Consider the following 24459-nt stretch of genomic DNA (forward strand, 5'->3'; position numbering starts at 1 on the left):
ACCCCTAATGATCTGGCCACCTATTTCCTCACGAAAATCAACACGATCAGGTCTGAGCTCCCCAAAGTCACCCCTCCGCCTCTCCCCTCCCCCCCACCAACCCCCTCCCCTACTTTCCCATCCTTCCCTGCAGTATCCTCAGAGGAGATCTCCTCCCTCCTCGCAAGTGCCACCCCCTCCACCTGCGCCTCGGACCCCATTCCCTCTCACCTTCTTAAAACCATCGCCCCTGCCCTCCTCCCTTCCTTAACTTCTATTTTTAACCACTCGATCTCCAAGGGCTCCTTCCCCTCTGCCTTCAAACATGCCCACGTCTCCCCCATCCTAAAAAAACCCGCTCTTGACCCCACTTCCCCCTCCAGTTATCGTCCTATCTCCCTACTACCCTTCCTTTCCAAAATCTTAGAACGAGTCGTCTACAATCGATGCCTAGAATTCCTTAACTCCCATTCTCTCCTAGACCCCTCCGATCTGGCTTCCGTCCCCTCCACTCTACCGAGACTGCTCTCTCTAAGGTCACCCGTGACCTCCTTCTTGCCAAATCCAATGGCTCCTACTCCATTCTGATCCTCCTTGACCTCTCTGCTGCCTTTGACACTGTCGACCATCCCCTCCTCCTCCATACCTTATCTCACCTTGGCTTCACGGACTCTGTCCTCTCCCGGTTCTCCTCTTACCTCTCTGGCCGATCATTCTCGGTCTCCTACGCTGGAGCCTCCTCCCCCTCCCATCCTTTAACTGTTGGAGTTCCTCAAGGGTCAGTTCTTGGCCCTCTTCCGTTCTCCATTTACACTCACTCCCTCGGTGAACTCATCCGCTCTCACGGCTTTGACTACCATCTCTACGCAGATGACACGCAGATCTACATCTCCGCCCCTGTCCTCTCCCCCTCCCTTCGGGCTCGCATCTCCTCCCGCCTCCGGGACGTCTCCACCTGGATGTCGGCCCGCCACCTAAAACTCAACATGAGCAAGACTGAGCTCCTCATCTTCCCTCCCAAGCCCGGTCCGCTCCCAGACTTCTCCATCACCGTGGATGGCACGACCATCCTTCCCGTCCCGCAGGCCCGCAATCTCGGTGTCATCCTTGACTCGTCCCTCTCGTTCACCCCACACATCCTATCCGTTACCAAGACCTGCCGGTTTCACCTCTACAATATCGCCAAGATCCGCCCTTTCCTCTCCACCCAGACGGCTACCTTACTATTACGGGCTCTCGTTATATCCCGGCTAGACTACCGTGTCAGCCTTCTCTCTGACCTCCCTTCCTCCTCTCTCGCCCCGCTCCGGTCTATTCTTCACTCCGCTGCCCGGCTCATCTTCCCGCAGAAACGATCTGGGCATGTCACTCCCCTTCTTAAACAACTCCAGTGGTTGCCTATCGACCTCCGCTCCAAACAAAAACTCCTCACTCTAGGCTTCGAGGCTCTCCGTCACCTCGCCCCTTCCTACCTCTCCTCCCTTCTCTCTTTCTACCGCCCACCCCGCACGCTCCGCTCCTCTGCCGCCCACCTCCTCGCCGTCCCTCGGTCTCGCCTATCCCGCCGTCGACCCCTGGGTCACGTCCTCCCGCGGTCCTGGAACGCCCTCCCTCCTCACCTCCGCCAAACTGATTCTCTTTCCCTCTTCAAAACCTTACTTAAAAATCACCTCCTCCAAGAGGCCTTCCCAGACTGAGCTCCTCTTCCCCCTCTACTCCCTCTGCCATCCCCCCTTTACCTCTCCGCAGCTAAAGCCTCATTTTCCCCTTTTCCCTCTGCTCCTCCACCTCTCCCTTCCCATCCCCACAGCACTGTACTCGTCCGCTCAACTGTATATATTTTCGTTACCCTATTTATTTTGTTAATGAATTGTACATCGCCTTGATTCTATTTAGTTGCCATTGTTTTTACGAGATGTTCTTCCCCTTGACGCTGTATAGTGCCATTGTTCTTGTCTGTCCGTCTACCCCGATTAGACCGTAAGCCCGTCAAACGGCAGGGACTGTCTCTATCTGTTGCCGACTTGTTCATCCCAAGCGCTTAGTACAGTGCTCTGCACATAGTAAGCGCTCAATAAATACTATTGAATGAATGAATGAATGAACTAGGCCACACTCAGGTAATGACCCTCTAGGTCCGAGCTAGGATGGATGATTCCGATTCAGAAGGCTGCCGTTCCTTTTTTACTAACAACTCACTCACATGTATGAATCAATCAATCATTTATTGAGTGATTACTAGGTGCAGAACATTGTGCTAAATGTTTGGGAGAGTATAATACAACAGAATTAGCGGACATGTTCCCCACCCATAACGAGCTTACAGTCTAGAGGGAGAGACAGATATTAATATGAATAATCGGGTGGTTTTTTACTGAGTGTCTACTTTTTGTAGAGCACTGTACCGAGTGGTCAGAAGAGTACAATCTAGTTGATCAAGCCAATCCTTTACCTCAAGGAACTTTCTTTACTGCCAAAAGCTTTATTGCCGCCAAGAAAAATGAAGCTATTTTCAAACCAAGCGGGAAAAAAAAAAGTAAAAAAAAAATTCTGGTGACCGAGGCTAGAAGCGTTTATAAGAAGACAAAGGAAACACAAAGGAGCATTTTTATTCCATTTCCCCCCCAGATTTTAATCATCAGAGAGAAACAAAGGGCCACCCACAGACAGCTCCCTAATCTAAGAAACATTTTACTAACAGGTTAGAAACATGTAACTTTCTAACTGCCCAGAGACCATGGAATACATGTTTAATCAATAACATTACAGGGATGTTATGTACTCTAAAAGATGTTCTGTAAAAAGAGAGAGGGTATCTTCAACCCCAAGAAGATAAGTCTAATTTGGCTCTCCTATGACTCATAAAGTTCCACAAAATCGCTTACCAATAAAGGTCTTTTATCAGGCTACTCTGGGACTTATATACTTGCTTCAAGGGGAGAGTAACATAAAAAGCCTCAAGAATTTTTTTCTCTAAATCATTTTTTATAAGGAAAAAGTTCAAGATTTGTGTGGGCATTTAATAAAAATGCATAAAATCATCTTTGAGGTGATTTATGGGGGTTTTTTTTTTGAAGGAAAATTAAGTCCTAAATCCTTCTACCTCAGCCAAAATCATTCCCTCTAGGGAAAGTCTATATCCAGGACCCAAATTATACTATCAACAGCTGCACAATCCCTAAAGTACTCGCTGTTCCTATTACCTTTAAGCCCAAAGAAAAAACTAGCATTGGACTTAGAAGAGTAAGCAAACTTTGCAGGCTGACTTTTGAGTTTGGAACTTTTACTTCCAGAAAAGAAAACACAAATTTCATTTCACGAACGTGCAAGGCACATTACCAGACCTTTGGTTTTTAGATCTTACTTGTCACCCAAGCTCCACTTCACTTAATGTAAAATCTTGGCCCTCTATTACTGGATTTTGGTGGTATATACTGTCTAGTTTGCTGGATGTAAAAATATAGTCTTATTACTAGACTTACTATATTTAATCCCTCAGTTATTTAATCCTGATCCATTTGAATTAATTCCTGTTGTATTCTTGTTGGGCTTCTTGCTCCCACTCTTTGTAAATAATTTTTTTTTTTCTGTCTGCCCCAGTAGATTATAAATTCCTTGAGAATGGTGATCATGTGTTTTCCTTACATTGTAGCATTCTGTAAAGGGCCTCATGCTCAATTTGTACTATCGATGATGATAGGCATCTTAATCTCACCCTTAGTATCCCTGAGTTAATGAGAAACACTGGGGCCTAGTGGAAAGACCACGGGCTTGAGAGTTAGAGGACCTGGGTGTGTGACTTGGGCTAAGTCATTCACTTCTCTGGACTTCGGTTTCTCCAACTGTAAAGTAAGGATTAAATACCTGTTTTCCCTCCTTTTTAACTGTGAGCTTCAAGTGGGACAGAGTTCCACACATCTGAACTGATTAACTTGTATCTTAGAGTAGTACCCGACGCCCTCCAACACTGGTAAGCTTGTAAACTCTTAACAAATAACATAATATATACACACATACACACACACATATATATGTGTGTGTATGTGAGTGTGTGTATACATATATACTGAGCAGGAAATGTGTCTACCAAATCTGTTCTGTTGTACTTTCCCAAATTCTTAGTAATAATAATAATAATGTTGGTATTTGTTAAGCGCTTACTATGTGCAGAGCACCGTTCTAAGCGCTGGGGTAGATACAGGGTAATCAGGTTGTCCCAGGTGAGGCTCACAGTCTTAATCCCCATTTTACAAATGAGGTAACTGAGGCCCAGAGAAGTTAAGTGACTTGCCCACAGTCACGTAGCTGCCAAGTGGCAGATCCAGAATTCGAACCCATGACCTCAGACTCCCAAGCCCGGGCTCTTCGTTCTGAGCTACGCTGCTCCTCTTAGTACAGTGATCTGCAGACAGTAAGCGCTCAGTATAAATATCACTGAGTGATTGGGAAGCTTAAAACCAAAGATAAGGAGTCTTTGCTTTATAGGGAGAAAAAAGAACCTCATTGGAGCATTTGAGAAGAGGGAAATCCCGTAATGAGTGATGTTTCAGGAACATGACACTGGAGGATTACTATAGGAACTAAGATGAGATTCGGGTTCACTGGTTGGCTGTTTTGTCAAGTTCCTTCCCTAACTTCCCTCACTTCACCTTCCACAAAGGAGGATAAACAGCTCTTGAAAGAAGTTCTGTAGACATCATTTTTGGCATGCCTAGAAATGAGTATTTTCTGCCACCGACAATGGAAGGGTTGAACTGCTTCAGAAATTTAATTACCATTTGCAGTATCCTTAAGAATCACTTGGTCAGAGGTCTTTGTGGATAAGGTAAACTTTACCATATGTCAAATGCTGAATAACGGTCACTCTCTCGCACACACCCACCCACCATACACTTCAGTTACCCAAAAGCTAATGGTAACATGGCAAAGAGAAACATGAGATGATGAAAACAACCATTCAGATTTTTAAAAATTTCCTTTATGGACTGCCTAGAGAAACATCACTTTTGGCTGAGGCAATGAAATTATGAAGCATCTTTACCCTACAGCCTAGCCTCAGTTTTCTCATCTGTAAAATGGGGATTAAGACTGTAAGCCCTATGTTGGTCAGAGACTGTGTCCAACCTGATTAGCTTCTATCTACTCTAGCAGTTAGTTCAGTGTCTGGAACATGGTAAGTGCTTAAAAAATACCACAATTATTATTATTATTAGCCTGGCTGTCAAATTTTAACTTGAAATCAACTCTGAATAAAGACTTTGTATTGTTGAGAAACTGGTTAATGAGAAACTATTCTTCCTCAGACTTGATGAAGTGGAGAAGTGGGGAAGTGAAATTTATCCTGAATTCTCTCCCTGGATGTCTTCATTGGAGTTTCAGAAAACCTAGGAACAGGGTTTGGACAGGAAAGGCTTATCGTTTGGGTATTTATTTGAAAGATTAATTAATGGGTGCATATCTCCGGGATACTTTGTTCTGAGTCAGTACCTCCCAGTAGCTTGTAAATTCCTTGAGGGGAAGAGCTTAGTATTCTTGCCTTTGAAAAGCAGCGTTGCCTAACGGAAAGAGTAAGGGCTTGGGAGTCAGAGGACCTGGTTTCTTATCCTGGCTCTGCCAACAACTTGCTGTGTGAACTTGGGCAAGCCACTTAATAATAATAATGTTGATATTTGTTAAGCGCTTACTATGTGCAGAGCACTGTTCTAAGCGCTGGGGTAGACACAGGGTAATCAGGTGTCCCATGTGAGGCTTACAGTCTTTATCCCCATTTTACAGATGAGGTAACTGAGGCACAAGGAAATGAAGTAACTTGCCCACAGTCACACAGCTGCCAAGTGGCAGAGCTGGGATTCGAACCCATGACCTCTGACTCCCAAGCCCGGGCTCTTTCCACTGAGCCATGCTGCTTCCCTGTGCTTCAGTTTCCTCATCTATAAAATGGGGATTAAATACCTCCTCTCCCTCCTACTTAGATTGGGAGACCCAGGAAGGACAGGGACTGTGTACAAGCTGATTAACTTGTACTGACCCCAGTGCTCAGAACGTTGTTTGACACTAGTAAGTGCTGAATAAATGTCATCATTTTTACTCTAAACTTCCCGGACTAAGCCCTCGTTTCCCCTAATCCCTCTGTCTTCTACGTTACCCTTACAGCTGGCTTGGTGCTCTTTAAGCACTTGATATTCAGCTAACCTCAGCCCCACAGCACTTATCTACATATACATAATTTATTTTCATGTCTGTCTCCCCCTCTGGACTGTAGCTTCTTGTGGGGAGGGATTCTGTCTACCAACTCTGTTATACTGTACGTTCCCAAATACTTGGTATACAGTGCTCTTTATACAATAAGCACTCAATTAATGATGAGCATTGATATCCTCCCAAGAGCTTAGTAGAGTGCTCTGTACTCAATTACTATTGATCAAATGAGACAAAATATTGGTCCAGATGAACTATTGGTGCTATCAGTAAAACATTCTTCCTATCTTCCTTTGTTTCCTCCTTGAAGATCCAACAAGGAACTCAAGTTGGTAGGATATGCTTGTAATAATAATAATGATGAGGATGGTATTTGTTAAGTGCTTACTATGTGCCAAGCACTGTCCTGAGCGCTGGGGGGATACAAGGTTATCAGGTTGTCCCACGTGGGGCTCACTGTCTTAATCCCCATTTTACAGATGAGGGAACTGAGGCACAGAGGAATTAAGTGATTTGCCCAAAGTCACACAGCTGATAAGTGGCGGAGCCGGGATTAGAACGGATGACCTCTGACTCCCAAGCCCATGCTCTTTTTATTGAGCCACGCTGCTTCTAGTCAGTCAATTGTGTTTATTGAGCACTTGCTGTTGGCAGAGCATTGTACTCAATGCTTGGGCGAGAACAATATAACGATAAATAGGCAAATTCCCCATTGAGCTTCTTAGAGCGATGATTTTACACGTACAGGCTATACTATCCCAAGACAGGATAGCTTTCAATCATGAAGAACGAGATTGTAGAAGCAGAGATCTCTGGCTCTTCTCCCACGTGTCTCCTCTCACTTCTGCCTGAACCAGGGGATAACACCGTCCTCCACGTCTTCTGCCGCTCTGCCATTCTCTTCGCTTGGACGAGCCCTGATCTCTAGAGTATAAGCTCATTGTGGGCAGGTAACGCACCTACCAACTCTGTTATATCGCTACATTGTACTCTCCCAAGTGCTTAGTACAGTGCTCTGCACCTGATAGGTGCTCAATAAATACGATTGCTTGATTGGTGTACTGGGACTTTGGCATCAATCAATCACATTTATTGAGTACGTACTGTGTGCAGAGCACCATACTAAGTGTTTGGGAGAATATGATACAGCAGAGTTGGTAGACACGTGGCCTAGTGGGAATCAGAAGGACCTGGGTTCTAATTCTGGCTCCACCGCTTTTCTGCTGTGTAACCTTAGGCAAGTCACAACTTCTCTGTGCCTCAGTTACCTCATCTGTAAAATGGGGATGAAGACTGTGAGCTCCATGTGAGACAGGGACTGTGTCCAACCCGATTACTTTGTATCTACCCCAGCTCTTCATAAGGTGCCTGGCACATAGTAAGCGCTTAACAAAAACCATAACTATTAATAAATATAACAACTAGACAAAGTCACTGCCCACAACAAGCTTAGAGTCTAGAGGGGGAGACAGACATTGATATAAATAAATTATGGGTATGCACATAAATGTTCTGGGGTTGAGGGAGCAAATCCAAGTTCAAGGATGGCGCAGAAGGGAGTGGGAGAAGAGGAAATGAGGACTTTGTCAGGGAAGGCTTCCTAGAGGAGAGGACCATCCAGCCTAATTACCATGGGTAGTCACCCACTTCATTCATTCATTCAATAGTATTTATTGAGTGCTTACTATGTGCAGAACACTGTACTAAGCGCTTGGAATATACAATCTACCTCCTCTGGTGGCTCTACTCTCAGCCCTAGGGATAGAAAACAGTAGTCCTGGAAAATTGGCCATCCTAAATTGTCCAGTTGCCTTAAATGCTTCCTAAATCTGTAATGCCTTTCCCTCCCACCCCCACCCCGCTGCTCCTACCCAGTTTAGAAGCTGTTCTGCGCTCGTTTTAGCCGTCTTAGTGCCTTCTGAGTGAGTACAAACAAAAAGGATAAATGAGCCTACGTAAACTGAGAAGCTGCTCCTGAGAGAGGAACACTGTGACTGCCTTCACCTCGGTGATCCTCATTAGGATCCGTTCCTAATGAGTCGGTGAGCTGGTGTTACCTCCTCGGGCGAAAAGAGTCTATTCTAATCCTGTTTATTTCCATAAATACACAGCAGCATATGCGAGGCCAAATTCAGAATAGAATTCTGAGTTCTGCAGGGTTTTAGTATAATTGTCAAGAAATGCTTTTTGTCAAAATTGGAAGCTTCTTGGAAGGAAGCTTTCTCTTTCCCCTGTCTCATGGTCCCTTGGAAGTGGAGGTCCTGGGAAAGAGAAATGAGAGAGGAGAAGGATCCACAGTAAGCCCGCTCCTTAGAATAGTCCTCACCGAGAGCAGACGGCTTGAGCTGAGAGGAGGCGGGAGGAAGGTATTTACTGTGCACGGCACCATACTAATCAATCGAGAGAGCATAATAGCGTCAAGTAAACTCAATCCCTGCTGTCAAGGAGTTTACAATCTAGCCCAAGAGACAGACACTAAAATTACAGGTAGGCGTACAGTAATCATTCTGGTATTTGTTAAGCACTTACTATGCACCAGGCACTGTACTAAGCGCTGGGGAAATACAAGATAATCAGGTCGGACACAGTCCCTGTCCCACACAGCGTTCATGGTCTTACAGACCACTTTTCAGATGAGGTAACTGAGGCACAGGGAAGTCAAGAGAAGCAGAATGGCTCAGTGGAAAGAGCCCGGGCTTGGGAATCAGAGGTCTTGGGTTCTAATCCCGGCTCTGCCGCTTGCCAGCTGTGTGACTTTGGGCAAGTCACTTACTTCTGTGTGCCTCAGTTACCTCATCTGTAAAATGGGGATTAAAACTGTGAGCCCCACATGGAACAACCATATCACCTTGTATCCCCCAGTGCTTAGAATAGTGCTTTGCACACAGTAAGCACTTAACAAATACCAATGGTATTATTATTATTATTAAGTGACTTGCCCAAGGTCCCCCAGCAGACAAACAGCAGAGTCGGAATTAGAACCCATGTCTTTCTGACTCCCAGGCCTGTACTCTACTAGACCACGTTGCTTCAACTATATGAATATGTACACAAATGCACATTGCACATATATGTACACATTGGAGGAACCAACTCATTGTGGGCAGGGAACGTGTCTACCAACTCTGTTGCACTGTAGTTTACCAAGTGCACAGTGACCTTCTCAGGGTCGCACCTGGAGAATTTCCAGTCCTCTACCCGACTCGACTAGGGGAGGGAGAGTCAAGCAGAGGCCTGTCCATTCCATGGCCAGTGACTAGCTGAGTGGAAGGCCATCTGCTCCAAGTCAAAACTCACCCGTGCCGGGCAGCAGCGGCACGGGAGAGAGTCGAGGGAGGAGACTCAAGTTGACTGCGCGGAAGGAGGCAGTGGTAAAACACTTCCAGATTTTTACCAAGAAAACTCTATGCATCCACCACCGGAACGATTGCAGATGGAGAGTTGGGCGTTCTGGGAGAGAGGGAGTCGCTATGGGTCGGAGACGACGGCATAAGACAAGTACATAGTACAGTGCTCCGCACACAATAAGTGCTCAATAAATACCACTGATTGATTGGGACTAAGTGCATAGAAGCAGTGGTGCCTAGAGGATAGTGGTGCCTGGGAGAGAGGAGGACCTGGATTCTAATCCCGACTCCAGCTCCTGACTGCTGTGTGACTTAACTTCTCTATGCTTCAGTTACTTTATCTTTAAAATGGGGACTAAGACTGTGAGTCCCATGTGTCTACCCCAGCTCTTAGTACAGTGCCGGGCACCTAGTAAACACTTAATAAATACCATAAAAAATAGTGCATAGGTGACACAGTATTAAGGAAAATGGTGATTTGAGGTAGGGGAAGAGGGAGTTTAGTCAGAGAAGTCCTCAGTACCTGAAAAGATTTATGCTTGCTAAATGTCCCTAGGCCCTATTTGTAAATGAAGTAAAATTTAGAACTTCTGTTTTGTTTTTTACTTCTCCTCCAGATTATTCTACTGATATATATGGACTTTTGTTGATCTCACTATGAAGTCATTGGCTTTTGAAGTCTTTGGTAAGTAATTTTAAATATGCACCCATATGCCCTGATAAGGCTTTCTGAGTCCTGAAGTGCATACGTTTTCACTTTTATTTAAAATGCAATATAAGGAGAATTGTAAAAGGATAAATGCACTGGGGTAACTTGAAAATGGCAAAAACAGGTTTTTCTCTACTGTAGATTATTACTATTATTATCATGGTATTTGTTAAATCTATTTGCCATGTACCGTAAAAAGTGCTGGGGTAGATACCAGTTAATCAGGTTGGACACAGCCCCGGACCCAAATAGGGTTCACAGTTGAAGAGAACAGGTTTTACATATCAACTCTCTTCAGCAGGGTCAGCTTGTACTCTTTGTTCCTCTCGAACTCACCTTCTCACCATACCTCAGTCTTAAGTCTCTCCCATTAGTTTTCTTTACCTTCCCACTCCCTGGTAAGAAGCAGTATGGCTTACTGGCTAGAGCAAGAGCCTGGGAGTCAAAAGAACCTGGGTTCTAATCCCGGCTCTGCCACTTGTCTGCTGTGTGACCTTGGGCAAGTTACTTCACTTCCCTTGGCCTCCTTTACCTCATCTTTAAAATGGGAATTAAGAGTGTGAGCCCCGTGTGGGACAGGGACAGCGTCCAACCTGATTAACGTGTATCTACCCCAGTGTTTAGAACAGTGCATGACACATAGTATTTAACAAGTACCATAATTATTATTATTTCCTCTGGGAAACTGGGTTACTGCACATCCCTCGTACTAATCTTGGATATTTCTTGAAATGAAAATTCTGTCATCTAATGTGCTCTTTAAAAATAGATGGTCTGTACCGTGCCACAAGGAGTTAGCCAGATGTGCCACTGATATTCAAATTACTATCTGCTAATGCTGCTGTTTCTTTTCAGCTAAGCAACTAATACCTTAGGTCACCTGCATTATAAAACTTTGGTTTAGGGTATTATACCATCAATCAATCAATCAGTGGTACTTATTGAGGGCTCCCTGTGTGCAGAGCACTCTACTAAGCACTTGGGAGAGTAAAATACAAACAAATAGACTTGGTAGTCACAAGGATGGACATTTCTGTTATTCTCGGTAATGAAGATGAGTTGCGCTCGTTTGCCAAATCTCCGCACTCTTGCCAAATCCCCTGTATCTAGCAGTGAAAATGGCAAGATATTTATAATCATTAAATATGCTGGTTTTAGATTCAGAAGATGAAACTACTAATGTTGTTTTTCATCTTTGGGTTTATGTGTGGGAATCAATCGTTAAGGCTAAGTAACTATTCAAAATGTTGGTCAGATTTATGGTAAAAAAAAAATGAACACTGAGCTGATCTACATTTCCCCCAAAGATAAAGAGCTCTCTGAAAACTGATCTTAAACAGGGAGAGTGAAGTATGTTAGTAGATTGAAACTGTTTTAAATCTCAATTGATTGGTTTTTTATTTGTTTGGTTTTTTACTTCCTGGAAAGTTGTTCTAGGGAAAACTGGTCTTTTTGATTAGTAATTAGGAGAAGAAGGAATAAAAATGAGATTTTGGAATGTGTCTTTAATTATGGGGTAAAGTAAAACATTTATTTTACTGAATAAACCACAAGATAAGGTTCTAGAAAAATCAAAACTATTTATGCCAAATGATCCTGACTGATTAATCCATGGTTATTTGACTGATGCTCAATTTCCTTCATTTAGTGTTGTTACTGACATGTACCTATGCAACTAAAGAAGCCGTCAAGAAGAGCAAAAAACCTAAACCATGTAAGTGGAATCAAAATTCCTCTCTGAAGTCGCAGTGCAGTAATCATAAATGTTCTTCAACAAGTTTTCATTTTCATGCCCTCGATAGCTACGAACTCAGACAGTACAAGTGGCATGCCTGGGATGTGCTTACTTCTTGAAGTGTTCTTCTTAATCTCAAAATAATTGAAATAAGAATTAAAGTACAAACATGTATGGCCATTCTCTGTGACCCAACTGAGGTAGAAATTTTGTGGCTATTCTGAGACTGTTTCCATGGTCCACTCAGGGAATTCAGTCCTCACAGCTGTGGATATATTTGCTTTGGAAATTTAGAGGGTTGCTATGGTTCCAGCCCCTCTTCACATCCTGGGATTGGATGTGAAATCTCCTGGGAAAGCCCAACCAGTTTGTATAGGGAAACCCTTTCTTGCTTAATTCCTGGGATTCTTGGGGACTTCCAAAGGGACCCAATCTGGCCCTGTGACATTTTGGGATGGTTCCATTCTCCCACTAGCCCCCACCGTGGATTCCAGTTGTCTCCCAGGGGGCCCTGGGGACCCTCAACCAAACTGAAATCTCCCTCAGGATGCGAGAATTCCTCTGATGGTACTGGAGCTACAGAACCACTACATCTATTTGAGGGTAAGATCAAGCTAAGACTAGCCAAAGCCCCCTCTGGCAGCTGCAGATTTTCCTGATCTCCCTCAGTTCTGACTCCCTCACCCTAGAGCAGTCCAGGAGATGCAGAAGCTTCAGAAAAGTCCCGGGGCAGAGGGGTAAAAATCGGTGTGATGCTCCCTTCTCCCTGTTCAGCTAGAAAATGATGCATACTCAATTATGTCGGGCAGAGGAGAGCCTGCTGCCGTGAAAAGTATCAAGATATTGCATCCTTTGGAGGATACCAAATGTCATGGCCAGATCAGGGGTGCTAAAATAATAACAATCATGGTATTTGTTAAGCGCTTACTATATGCCAGGCACTATACTGAGTGCGGGGGTAGGTACAAGATAATCAGATTGGGCTCAGTCCCTGTCCCATGTAAGTCTCACGGTCTTAATTCCCACTTTACAGTTGAGGTAACCGAGGGCCAGAAAAGTTAAGTGATGTGCCCAAGGTCACACAGGGGAGGAGTGGCGGAGCCAGGATTAAAACCCAGGTTCTTCTGACTGCCAGGCCCATGCCCTATCCGCTAGACCACACTGCTTCTCACTAGGCCACAAACATCATTTGCAAATCCATTAACTGCTCCAATATACTACAGTTGGAGCTGGTTTAGGCCAGGCTCTTGTGGCTCAGGAGACAGGGGGCCAAGGGAATATGTCTCACTGCCAGTGAGCACTTTTCCAGTGGGATAAAGATGGGTTCATTCATTCAATAGTATTTATTGAGCTCTTACTATGTGCAGAGCACTGTACTAAGCGCTGTTGACTGTCGTCTGGTGCTTTTCAAAATGGGAGCCTTATTTTAAAGCAAACTAGCTTTCTTTTTGAGTATGCAGATGAGCAAATTAGTATTGTTAACCCCTGGGGATAATGTTTCTGTTCCCTGCTTGAGAGACTTCTTATTGGAACAGCAAGGACCCGTAAACCACAGGATCTGTTTTAATGAGATGTACATCCCCTTGATTCTATTTATTGTTATTGTTTTAATGAGATGTACATCCCCTTGATTCTATTTATTGCTATTGTTTTTGTCTGTCTGTCTCCCCCGATTAGACTGTAAGCCCGTCAATGGGCAGGGACTGTATCTGTTGCCGATTTGTACACTCCAAGTGCACATAGGAAGCGCTCAATAAATATTATTGAGCGAATTAATGAAATGCTGGAGGGAACAAATTGTTTCTTCATTTATATCAGGGACCAGAGTCAAGAAGCGTGATCAAGAGGCGTGAATCCTGGGGCAGATAGCTATCCAAAGCACTGGTTGGGTTCATACAGGAACCAATTACATTATCAGATGTGTGTTCCCTTGGTTGGTTTCCAGGGTTTTAGTTAAACCGCTCCTCAAATGTTTTAACGATTGGTGTAACCGCAACTCTCAGTGGGTTGGAGCTGTAATTCAAGTCTTTCTCTTGGGTGAGTACGACCCAGAAGGAAGCCACTCTGCCATCTTGGAAATGGATGGTTCTTTGAGCCACATTTGAACAGATAAATGCAAAAGGAATTTTGTATCATCAGTAAATGCAGCAAAGTTCGCAAACCATCACAACTGCTGGAAGGACAGTCAAGCACAGGTCAAGCTTGAGAGTATCCTCTGCCTTTCCTTAATGAAAGAAACTCCTTTGAGTGTAAGTAACCTAATGCTGGTCTTTCCATTTCTGAATCAATTATGTTGATTGAGCGCTTAGTGAGTACTATACTGAGTGCTTGGGAGAGTACAGTATAACAGAGTTGGTAGGCATATTCCCTGCCCACAAGGGGCTTACAGTCTAGAAGGGGAAACACACATTAATATAAATAAATTACAGATATGTACATAAGTGCTGTGGGGTTGAGGGAGGAGTGAATAAAAGGTGCAAATCTAAGCGCAAGGGTGAGGCAGTAGTACCTTTTGGCAATTCTCTTCGTGTCTGAACCTATTTAATAAGGTAAGGCTCATCCCACTGAGACTGAGAAAAGCATTTACAATTTCATTTTCATTTCCAATGCAGGTAATATTCTAGTCAGAGTCCTTCTGAATTGCTTACTGCCTAGATCACAGTCACCTAGGCAAGAGGCTGCCCAGTGATGCAATCAGTCAAGTATATTTATTGAGTGCTTACTGTGTGCAGAGCACTGTATTAAGCACTTGGGAGAAAACAGTATGGCAGAGGTGGCAAGGCAAGCATGGCCTTGGAAAGGCCACAAGAAAGATTGAGGCAAAAATGGGCCATTAAACTCCATACAACCGGGAAGATCTACAAGGCTATCATGCTGTCCGACCCTCTATCTGGTTGGGAGAGCTGGATCCACTCTAGTTGCTTGAGTGGTTTAATCAGCGTCATCTATTAATTGTGGTATTTTTTTAAGTACTTTCTATGTGCCAGGCACTGTACTAAGCGCTGGGGTAGACACAAGGTGAATGGGTTGGACACAGTCCCTGTCCCACATGGGGCTCACAGTTTGAATCCCCATTTTACAGAAGAGGTAACTGTGGGCCACAAAAGGCTCAACATCAAATGGCAAGACAAGATCACCGACAACAAGGTGGAAAAAAAAGCGTAGTCTGCTCACCAGCACTGAAGCAGTGCTCACAGGAATATAACTTCGTTGGCCGGAACACATGAGGAGAATAGATGACAGTGGTATGCCCAAACACCTGCAGTTGGGAGAGGAACTGATAGGGTGCACACGCAACACCGAAGGGCAAAAAAATAAATAACTTAAAGACATGGGGCATCCCAGCCTTGAACAACGTGACATAGTAGGGGACTTGATGGGAAACCACAACAGTACGCAGACCAGCCTGACTGGCAAGACTCAGGAAATGGGTTGCTCGTTATTTATCCTCATTTGTAAATAATAATAATAACAGCCATTATCATTATTATATTCGTTAAGCACTTACTATATGCCAGGCGCCATACTAAGCACTTGGGTGAATACAAGCAAATTGGGATGGATACAGTCTCTCCCACTCAGGCCTCACAGTCTATATCCCCATTTTATGGATGAGGTAACTGAGGCATAGAGAAGTGAAGTGAGTTGCCCAAGGTCATACAGCAGACAAGTGTCAGAGTCAGATTTAAAAGCCGTGACCTTCTGATTCTCAGGCCCACGTTCTTTCCACTACACCATGTTGCTTCTCTAAACAATGCAGGAGGGATTGTTGAGCCACAGTGGTCTTTTTTAGCCACACCTGAATGTGTGGCTGGAAGCTCACCATCAGTAGTACCACCTTGGATGAGGAACAGCTACATACATGGGGTACAGTGTCAGAAAAATAGCTCCTCAGTTACACAGAGTCACAGAATCATTGGTAAGTAACTTCTCTGAAATCTGTCAACAGAACTATTTGATAAGTGCTTACTACTTGCCAAGCACTGTGCAAAACACTGTGGTGCATATAAGGTGATCAGGGTGTACACAGGCCCTGCCCCATATATGTCTCACTTTCAAATATGCACATAAATGAGGATAATATAATCCTGGGGCAGGAAAATTTCTGCCCCTTAATGTGAAGATTCTCCTTGCTTTCTGAAAAAGAGAATTTTGTCCCCATTTTACATGCCCACTCTAGTAGCGAGTGGTTTTGCTGTGGCTTTGAGACAAAACCTAGTTTTCCATGTGTTTAGTGTTGCAAGCAGTCACGAGGAGACGTAACTGTAGGATTTGCGATGACATGTCCTTAGCAGAAGACCGTGATAACACAAATGATGCTTTTGTACTCGGTACTAGAACCCCATAACAGCCCATGGACTATCCATGGGATGGCTCTCTCAGAGTGGAAGACATGATCTCTGTTAGGTAGGCAAGACCGCAGAGAAATAGCTGTCTTTTAAAAAGACATACTAAAAAATGCCATCCCTACCTACAGGTTTAGGAAACCAAGAGCAACCTGACAAAGAACTGACTCAAAGTAAGCATTTCTGGGGAAAGAAAAGCAAGGAAAGCATTCCAAATCTAACCTGGAAGGTTGTTGATTAAGGCTTGGAACCAGATGGAGTTCACTGAATTCTTGGAGGAGATTCTACCCCGTCTCACTGCTTATTTCCTCCCCCCAGGAACAGAACCAACCCAGCAAAGGGCTCAGGCCTCCAGTCAACTTGAATGACACAAAATCTGCATGATTAGGTAGGGAAGGGTTAAAAGGAGAGGCTGGAGTGGATACAGCTGGAAACCATTAACAGCTGGGACCATCACAGAAACCTAGCAAGAGGGTGGGTGGGCTGGCCATGATTCAGCAATCAATCAAGTAGAGCTCATTGAGTCAGATCTGGGGTGAGAAATCTCTCCTTTCAATTGGAAGATTTCTGTCATTCACCCCTTTCCACGATCTTCCATTCCAATACGCAATCTCCAAAGCAAAAGGACAGAATCCTTTTCAATACAGAGGAAGACTTACTCTTTCAGTGGTCCCGAAATAGGCAGCAGCAGTTCCCGAAGGGGAAGCTCTGAGGTGAAAAGATCCTTGAGCGCCAGGCCCAGATGAGGGAAGAGAGTGATCTAAGGGTGCATGAGAGAGGTAGAGTGGTCATGCGGCCGATGCAATCCAGTCATGTTACTCTACCTCCCTCATGTCATTCCCTGGCCTAATTGTCAAGGATTCTCCGCCTCTCACCCCCGACCCCTTCTTATCCGGTATAATATGAATTTTCTATATGACTCTGATCAAGACACCAGAGGATCGTGGGAGACTGTGTTAATCATCCTGATGCCCACGGTCAACACACCAGAAGTGTCAGCTGCCTGCTTATGGGTGTAAAATCCAAAGAACCATATTAGAGCACCACTCTGTGACATACACTGACTAATTACACTTTAATTACACTTACAGTTTTACCTTCATCATCTATAAAATGGGGATTCAATACCTGCTCTCCCTCCCCCTTAGACTGTGAGCCCCATGTGGGACAAGATCTGTGTCCAACCTGATGATTTTAGATCTACCACAGTGCCCAGTGCAGTCCTTTGCTCCTAGTAATGCTTATCAAATACCACTATTATCAGTATTATTATTACACTCCTTGATATTTAATTTTAGTCTTTGATATCTCATATTATTTTGCCCAAGTTACATTTAAGCAGTCTTGCAATTAGCCACTTACCAGGATGGAGTAGTCATTTATGTTGGGAGATGGAAAGAAAGTGACCTCTATTTAGTTTCCTGGTTAGGTAAAGGATGATTTGTCTGATTAAAAAAATGTTTATGGGTTAGTAAATTTTCATGGATAGTTTTGAAGTCTCAAAGATTTTTCTGTGCTCCTGTACATCAACCAACCTTCTGAAATAGGCGATTCCCTCCTGTAAATATTTCAAGATTGGAAAAGTATGCATTTTAGGAAACAAAATTGGGCATTTTTCTTGAAGGATCTTCTGAAGGAGCCACAATTTCCTGATCTTTAAGGCCCAGGTCAAAGTGAAACCTTTTAAGCTAGTAAACTCGATAAACTTGAATGGTGGTAACAATGGTTTTGTGGTCTTAGAAGTGGTCTCATCAAATGTTTATTTGCACTATAGGAATGTGCCTGGAGTCCCCAAAGGGCTTTACAATGAGGTAAATAAGCCATCCTAATCTACCTATTTAGTGTTACCAACTGAATGTGAGTAATTTGCAATTCTTTCAAATTCACAGCTGTGCCTCAGATCGACTGTGATATCAAAGCAGGGAAGATAATCAATCCCGAATTTATCGCAAAATGTCCCGCTGGATGTCAAGATACCAAATATCATGTTTACGGCACTGACATTTATGCATCTTTTTCCAGTTTGTGTGGTGCTGCTATTCACAGGTGCGCAGGTTTGAACTATTTAGAGAGCTTGCAATTCAAATGCCATTTTGGAGACATTGATTACAGTCAGTTGGGACTGGAACTTGGGAAACTAGTCATACCATAACAGCCTATAATGGGTTTCTCGGGAAACTGTTGAAAAGGAATGTGGACTTTAAAAAAAAATCACAATTAAAAAAAAACACGTAGGCAGTTCTCCTTTGTAAATAAGCTAAATATAAAGCAGAGTGGCAGTTTGGACTAGTGGAAAAAGCACAGGCCTGGGAATCAGAGGACCTGGATTCCGATCCTGGCTCCACCACTTGTCTGCTGTGTGACCTTGAGCAAGTCACTTCACTTCTCTGTGACTCAGTTATCTCATCTGCAAAATGGGGACTAAGATTGTGAGCCCCGTGTGGGATTTGGACTGTGTCCAACCTGATAATATTGCAACTACTTCAGTGCTCAGAACAGTGCCTGGCACTTAGTAAAAGGTTTAATATCATTTAATAAAGGAGGAAATTGGGCATAAATGGTGACATCTTTGGTTTATAAATAAGCTGCCTGTGCTCGTATCAGTCAAGTGTCACTTCTCAGCAATTATTTTATAAAGGAGGTAGACACTGGCTAAAATACAACATATTTCCCCCATTATCTTGGGTAATTGAAAGTTGTATATTTTTTGGACCATTTAAACCTTGGTAAATTCAAGGCAGCAACACACCAATGAATTATGAAAGAGATTGTGTTTGTTCTAAACCACAGGAATAAAATATGCATTTGACCAAAAAGTTACTCTTAGCCATTTCTGCCTGTGCTCTTAGAACAGTGCTTGGCACATAGTAAGTGTTTAACAAATGCCATCATTATTATTATCATTGTTATATTTGAATTTTAGCAGTGCCTCTCTCCTCCACCCCCCAGAGGTTGATCTCATGTGTCCAGCAAATTATCCATCTAGTCAGATATTGTCCATCTAGTCAGATATTCTGTGTCATACAATTGTACCAATGCCCATTTTTATTATTATTATTTAATTCCCAATGCTCATTATTATTATTATTTAATTCCCAATGCCCATTTTGCACTGTGTCCATGAGTTTTCATTTTCCCTCAAGCTTGAGTGGGTGCACTGTAGCCCTGATAGTGTAGAATCTAGTAAACAACAATTCTTGATCCACACCCTTCAATTAAATCCCTGTCAAGTCTCCAACTTTTCAAACTCAGGAGTTGTAATCTTTTCCTTCTAGACTCATCTAGATCCTGCTCCACCTTCTCAGTCATCTTCATTGCCCTTCACTGCACTTTTTCCAACTACTCTATTAGGTCTTTTCTAAAATATGGTAGCAAAAATTGGACACAGTGTCCCAGGTGTAGGAGTGCTATAGTTATAGTAATAATAATAATAACTGTGCTTCTTAAACTCCTACCAAGTGTCAAGCACTGTTCTAAGCACCAGGGAAGATACAAGATAATCAGGTCAGACATAGTTTCTGTCCAACACAGGGCTCACAGTCTAAGTAGGAGGGAGAACAGCACGGCGTAGTGGACAGAGCACGGGCCTGGAAGTCAGAGGGATTTGGGTTCTAATCCCAACTCCGCCACTTCTCTGCTTTGTGACCTTGGGTAAATCACAAATTATTTGTGCCTCATTTACCTCATCTGTAAAACGGGGATTAAGACCATGAGCCCTGTGTGGGACAGGGACTGTGTCTAACCTAATAAGTTTGTATCTGCCTCAGGGCTTAGTACGGTGCCTGGCACATAGTTAAGCGCTTAACAAATACCATAAAAAAGCAGGTATTGAATCCCCATTTTGCGGATGAGGGAACTGAAAGCACAGAGAAGTTGTGTGTCTTGCCCAAACCCACACAGCAGACAAGTGGCAGAGGCGGGGTTATAACCGAGGTCCTCTGATTCCCAAACCCGTGCTCTATCCATTAGACCTTGCTGCTTCCCATATGATTTTACATAATGGCAAAACTATGCTTTTTGCTCTTTTGTCAGGTAATTGTTAAGAATTTACTGTGGGCCAGGCACTGTGCTAAACACTGGGGTAGATGAAAATGAATCAGGTTGGACCCAGTCCCTGTCCCCCATAGGACTCTCAGTCTTAACACTTATTTTACAGATGAGGTAACTGAGACACCGAGAAGTTAAGTGATTTACCTAAGGTCATACAGCAGACAAGTGGTAGAGAGAGCATTAGAACCCAGGCCCTTCTGACTACCAGGCCCATGCTCTATCCACTAGGCTATGCTGCTTCTCTTTATTTTCTGTGCATTTTCTGATAATTTTCACCACTCTGTGGTAACAGATGTAGTCAGATATCTAAGCTTGGAACCACCCTTCCCATCCTCCTTTAAGAAGCTTGACATGTGGTGGCTCAGGCCTAAACAGATTGGAATTTCTCTTCCTGACAGTTGCCCTGTCAACCCATGGGGCAATTTTGACTTCAGGAAGTTGTGAGGGAGAGGGAAGTAGGTCACAAAGGAAGCAGTAAGGAAAGTAACCATTCAGTATGATCAAGATCAGCTTCACTACAACGAGAACAGGCAGCAAGAAGCTGTTGGGGATTTGAGAGGAACTATTTGTGTTTATTGAGTGTTAGCCCTTTAGATTAACAAAATTTGTTAAATTTGTTAAAATGGTTAACAAATTTGTTAAATTTGTTAAAATTTGGTAACAAAATAAAAATGCCTGCAGTATTCCTCCATAAAGATATTCTGGGAGCTCTCCTAGACTCCAAAGATACCTTAGATAAAGTCTACTACTTCAAAGCAAGACGATATTGGGCATATTTATAAACAGATCATGATTTGACTCAGTCTCTTCTCTGAAATATTACCTGCCTTTAAAGGGGGATTAGGCGATGGGAGGAAGGGAGATTGCTCCAAAACCGATTCAGTAAAGAAAGGCACCCAGAGACTGTTGTCAGCTATTTCATCTTCTGGCACGAATAGCCACTATCATAACAATGTTTAATTAGAATCAGTGAGTTAGCTTTTCCAGAGTGGATAAATTGCTCTAAAAATATCACATGAGAATGAATCTAAGAAGGTAGTCATCAATCATGTTTATTGAGCACTTATAGTGTTCAATAAATGCCACTGAATGATTGCAAAGCACTTACTAAGAGCTTGGGAGAGTACAATCTAATTGAGTGGGTAGGCACGTTCCCTTCCCACAGGGAGTTTACAGTCTAAAAGGGAAGACGGACATTAATAGAAATAAAGAAATTACAGATATATACATAAGTGGTGTGGGACTGAGGGAGGGGTGAATAAAGGGTGCTAATCCTAGTACAAGGGTGACGCAGAAGAGAGTGAGAGAAGAGGTAATAAAGACCTAGTCGAGGAATACCTCACACTCTTCCTCCAAGTTACTGCCAGAGAAAGAATTCTTGGCTGGGTGGTTCATTGTTTAAACTCAAATGACCATTTTTATCTTCCTGTATTCTTGAAGTCCAGTGGCAGGGTGGCAAGCATGGCACCCAGAGGGTCATCATAGTAACCAGCATGCCTAGTGGGTAGAGCACTAGCCCGGGAGTCAGAATGACCTGGGTTCTAATCCTGGCTCTGCCGCATACCTGCTGTGTGACCCTGGGCAAGTCACTTCACTTCTCTATGCCTCAGTTACCTCATCTGTAAAAAGGAGATTAAGACTGTGAACCTCATGTGGGACAGAGACTGTGTTCAAGCTGATTTGTTTGAGTCCACTCCAGCGCTAAGTACAGTGTCTGGCACATAGTAAGCACCCAACAAATACCACAGTTATATTATTATTATTACATCCACAGCTCCATGACCCCAAAGGGAAGAGAGTGTCTTGCAGAAAGAAGCGGCAGTTTCTGCCTCTGCTAGCGTCTCCCTCTCCTCATTGTTGACTCCCGTCAGATAGGAATTTGGGGGTTGGCTGAAGGATGAGAAAAATGGTCCAGCGATCGACTGTTCAACCTGATTCTCTTGTACCTACCCCAGTGCTTAGAACAGTGCCTGGCACATTGTAAGCGCTTAACAAATGCCATTAAAAAAGCAGCCATTCAATCAGAAGTGTTAATTAAGCATTTAGTCCTTGCAGAGCACACTGCTAATGAGAATACTGAGGTATTTGCTATCCCAGTGGTATTTGGTGGGGAACACAAGAGAATTTAAATGGTACTATCAATAATAATAAGTAATAATTATGATACTTAAGCACTTACTGTGAACCAAGCACTGTTTTAAGAGCTGGAGTAGATGTAAGTTAATCATGTTGGAAACAGTCCCTGTCCCACATGGAGTTCACAGTTTAAGTAGGAGGGAGTAGGAGTTAATCCCCATTTTTTAAAAAACACATGAGGTAACTGAGGCACAGAGAAGTTAAGTGACTTGCCCAGTATCGCACAACAGACATGTAGCAGCTGGGATTAGAACCCAGGCCTTCCAACTCGCAGCCCTCTGTTCTTTCCAATAAGCCTTGCTCCTTCTCAAGCTGACTGAAACATGAAAACATCAGAGAGGAGCAACAGCATTGCCAGAAAAATAGCACCATAACTAGCAGAAACAGCAGAAAGTTAAAGAAAAATTGGAGCCTAGAAGAAAAGAGAAATTGTTGAATGCACGAGTGATCAGATTATGAATTAAGGGGGAAGAAAAAGTCCTAGGGCATAAATCCAGATATCAGATTCCATATTATAAGGGCTTTTTTTCCATTTTCTTCATTTCTCTGCTTTTGTTTCTAAATGGAAAAGGCAGGCCAATTCAAACACGCTTTGACCTCTTTAAACAAATGCTTCAGTAAAACCTACAGATTCAAGAAAGAATATGGTTTTCATTATGCATCTTGTTTCAAAGATCATTCTCTGTTCTCACAGCGGTGTGGTTGACAATTCAGGAGGGAAAATCCTCGTTCGAAAAGTAGCTGGACAATCGGGTTATAAAGGAAGTTATGCCAATGGAATACGGTCCTTGTCTTTACCACGGTGGAGAGAGTCCTTCATAATAGCAGGTATTTTCCACAATTGTAAAATAGTTTTCAAACTAGTGATTGGTGCCACACTTATCTTTGAGAGCATTTAGAACCTTTGATGTTTTCCAGTAACTGTGTTCATTTTTTTAATGGTATTTGTTAAGCACCAACTCTGTGCCTGACACTTTAATAAGCATTGGGGTAGATTTGAGCTAATCAAATTGGACAAAGTCCCTGCCCCACAGTGGGCTCGCGATCTTAATCGTCATTTTCCAGATGAGGTAACTGAGGCCCAGAGAAGTGAAGTGACTTGCCCAAGGTCACACAGCAGACAAGCGGCAGAGTCAGGATGAAAACCCAAATCCTTCTGACTCCCAGGCCCATGCTTTCTCCACTAGACCAAGGTGCTTCATAAAAACTTTCAACTTTCCTGCTTTCAATCCCTCACTCAGGCCTGAGGTCTCCTCCACCTTTAAATCTGTCAGACTTCAGCTCTCCCCGTATTCCGGGCCTTTTGACAATCCAACCTCCTCCCTGAGGCTTTCCCTGATTCATTTTTCTTCTCCCACAGTCACAGTCTCACAACTCTCATTTTAGTAATTCGGCACCACAGCCATCTTCAGGATACTTTAAATCACAGCCTTTTACCCCCTCAACTCCTGAACCCCACCATTTCCAGCCATTCAGCAAAGAGCTTATTGACATAGATAACTATTTCTGCCTGGGAGAGTTGGGAGAGTGCACTTTGGCCTCAAAGAATAACTGGCAGCCAAGGGAATCATCATATAGTTCAATCGCATGGACACCTGACAAGTGTGACTTCTCAGCCTGCTGCCAGTGAATTTAACAGGATTATGTCAAGATCCTCACTTGAAAGCTTAGATGCCTCGGTGACCTTTCCTTGAGTTGTTATTTCCAATTTTTACACTTCAGTGTGCTCCTTTCATTAATTCACGGAGCTATTTTATTTTATTTTTCCAGCAAGGTTCTTTCCACACAGTTCTGGAAATGAAAATACAGATGAACTACTAAGGATCTTTCCAATTCTACCAATTTACTCCCTTAACACATCTTCTGGGTCACATATTCTGCTTCGCATATAATAAAAAGAAATGAAATTACATCTAAACTGCCACATAAACCATAGGTCGGGCTTGCAAATGAGTAAAA

At 43.4% G+C, this 24459-nt stretch overlaps 1 protein-coding gene across 1 annotated transcript in view; it reads left to right on the top strand.

Moving 5' to 3' along the window:
* VIT (vitrin) overlaps positions 1-24459 on the top strand; it is a 76634-nt gene that overhangs the window by 7802 nt on the left and 44373 nt on the right. The window contains exons 2-5 of the mRNA XM_029049973.2: positions 10142-10209; positions 11882-11947; positions 18204-18360; positions 23195-23328. Of these exons, the coding sequence (XP_028905806.1) occupies positions 10182-10209; positions 11882-11947; positions 18204-18360; positions 23195-23328 (385 nt within the window). The 5' untranslated portion in view covers positions 10142-10181. The remainder of the gene's footprint in view (positions 1-10141; positions 10210-11881; positions 11948-18203; positions 18361-23194; positions 23329-24459) is intronic.

Source organism: Ornithorhynchus anatinus, chromosome X1, assembly GCF_004115215.2.
Source record: "Ornithorhynchus anatinus isolate Pmale09 chromosome X1, mOrnAna1.pri.v4, whole genome shotgun sequence".
NCBI classification, from domain to species: Eukaryota; Metazoa; Chordata; class Mammalia; order Monotremata; family Ornithorhynchidae; genus Ornithorhynchus; species Ornithorhynchus anatinus.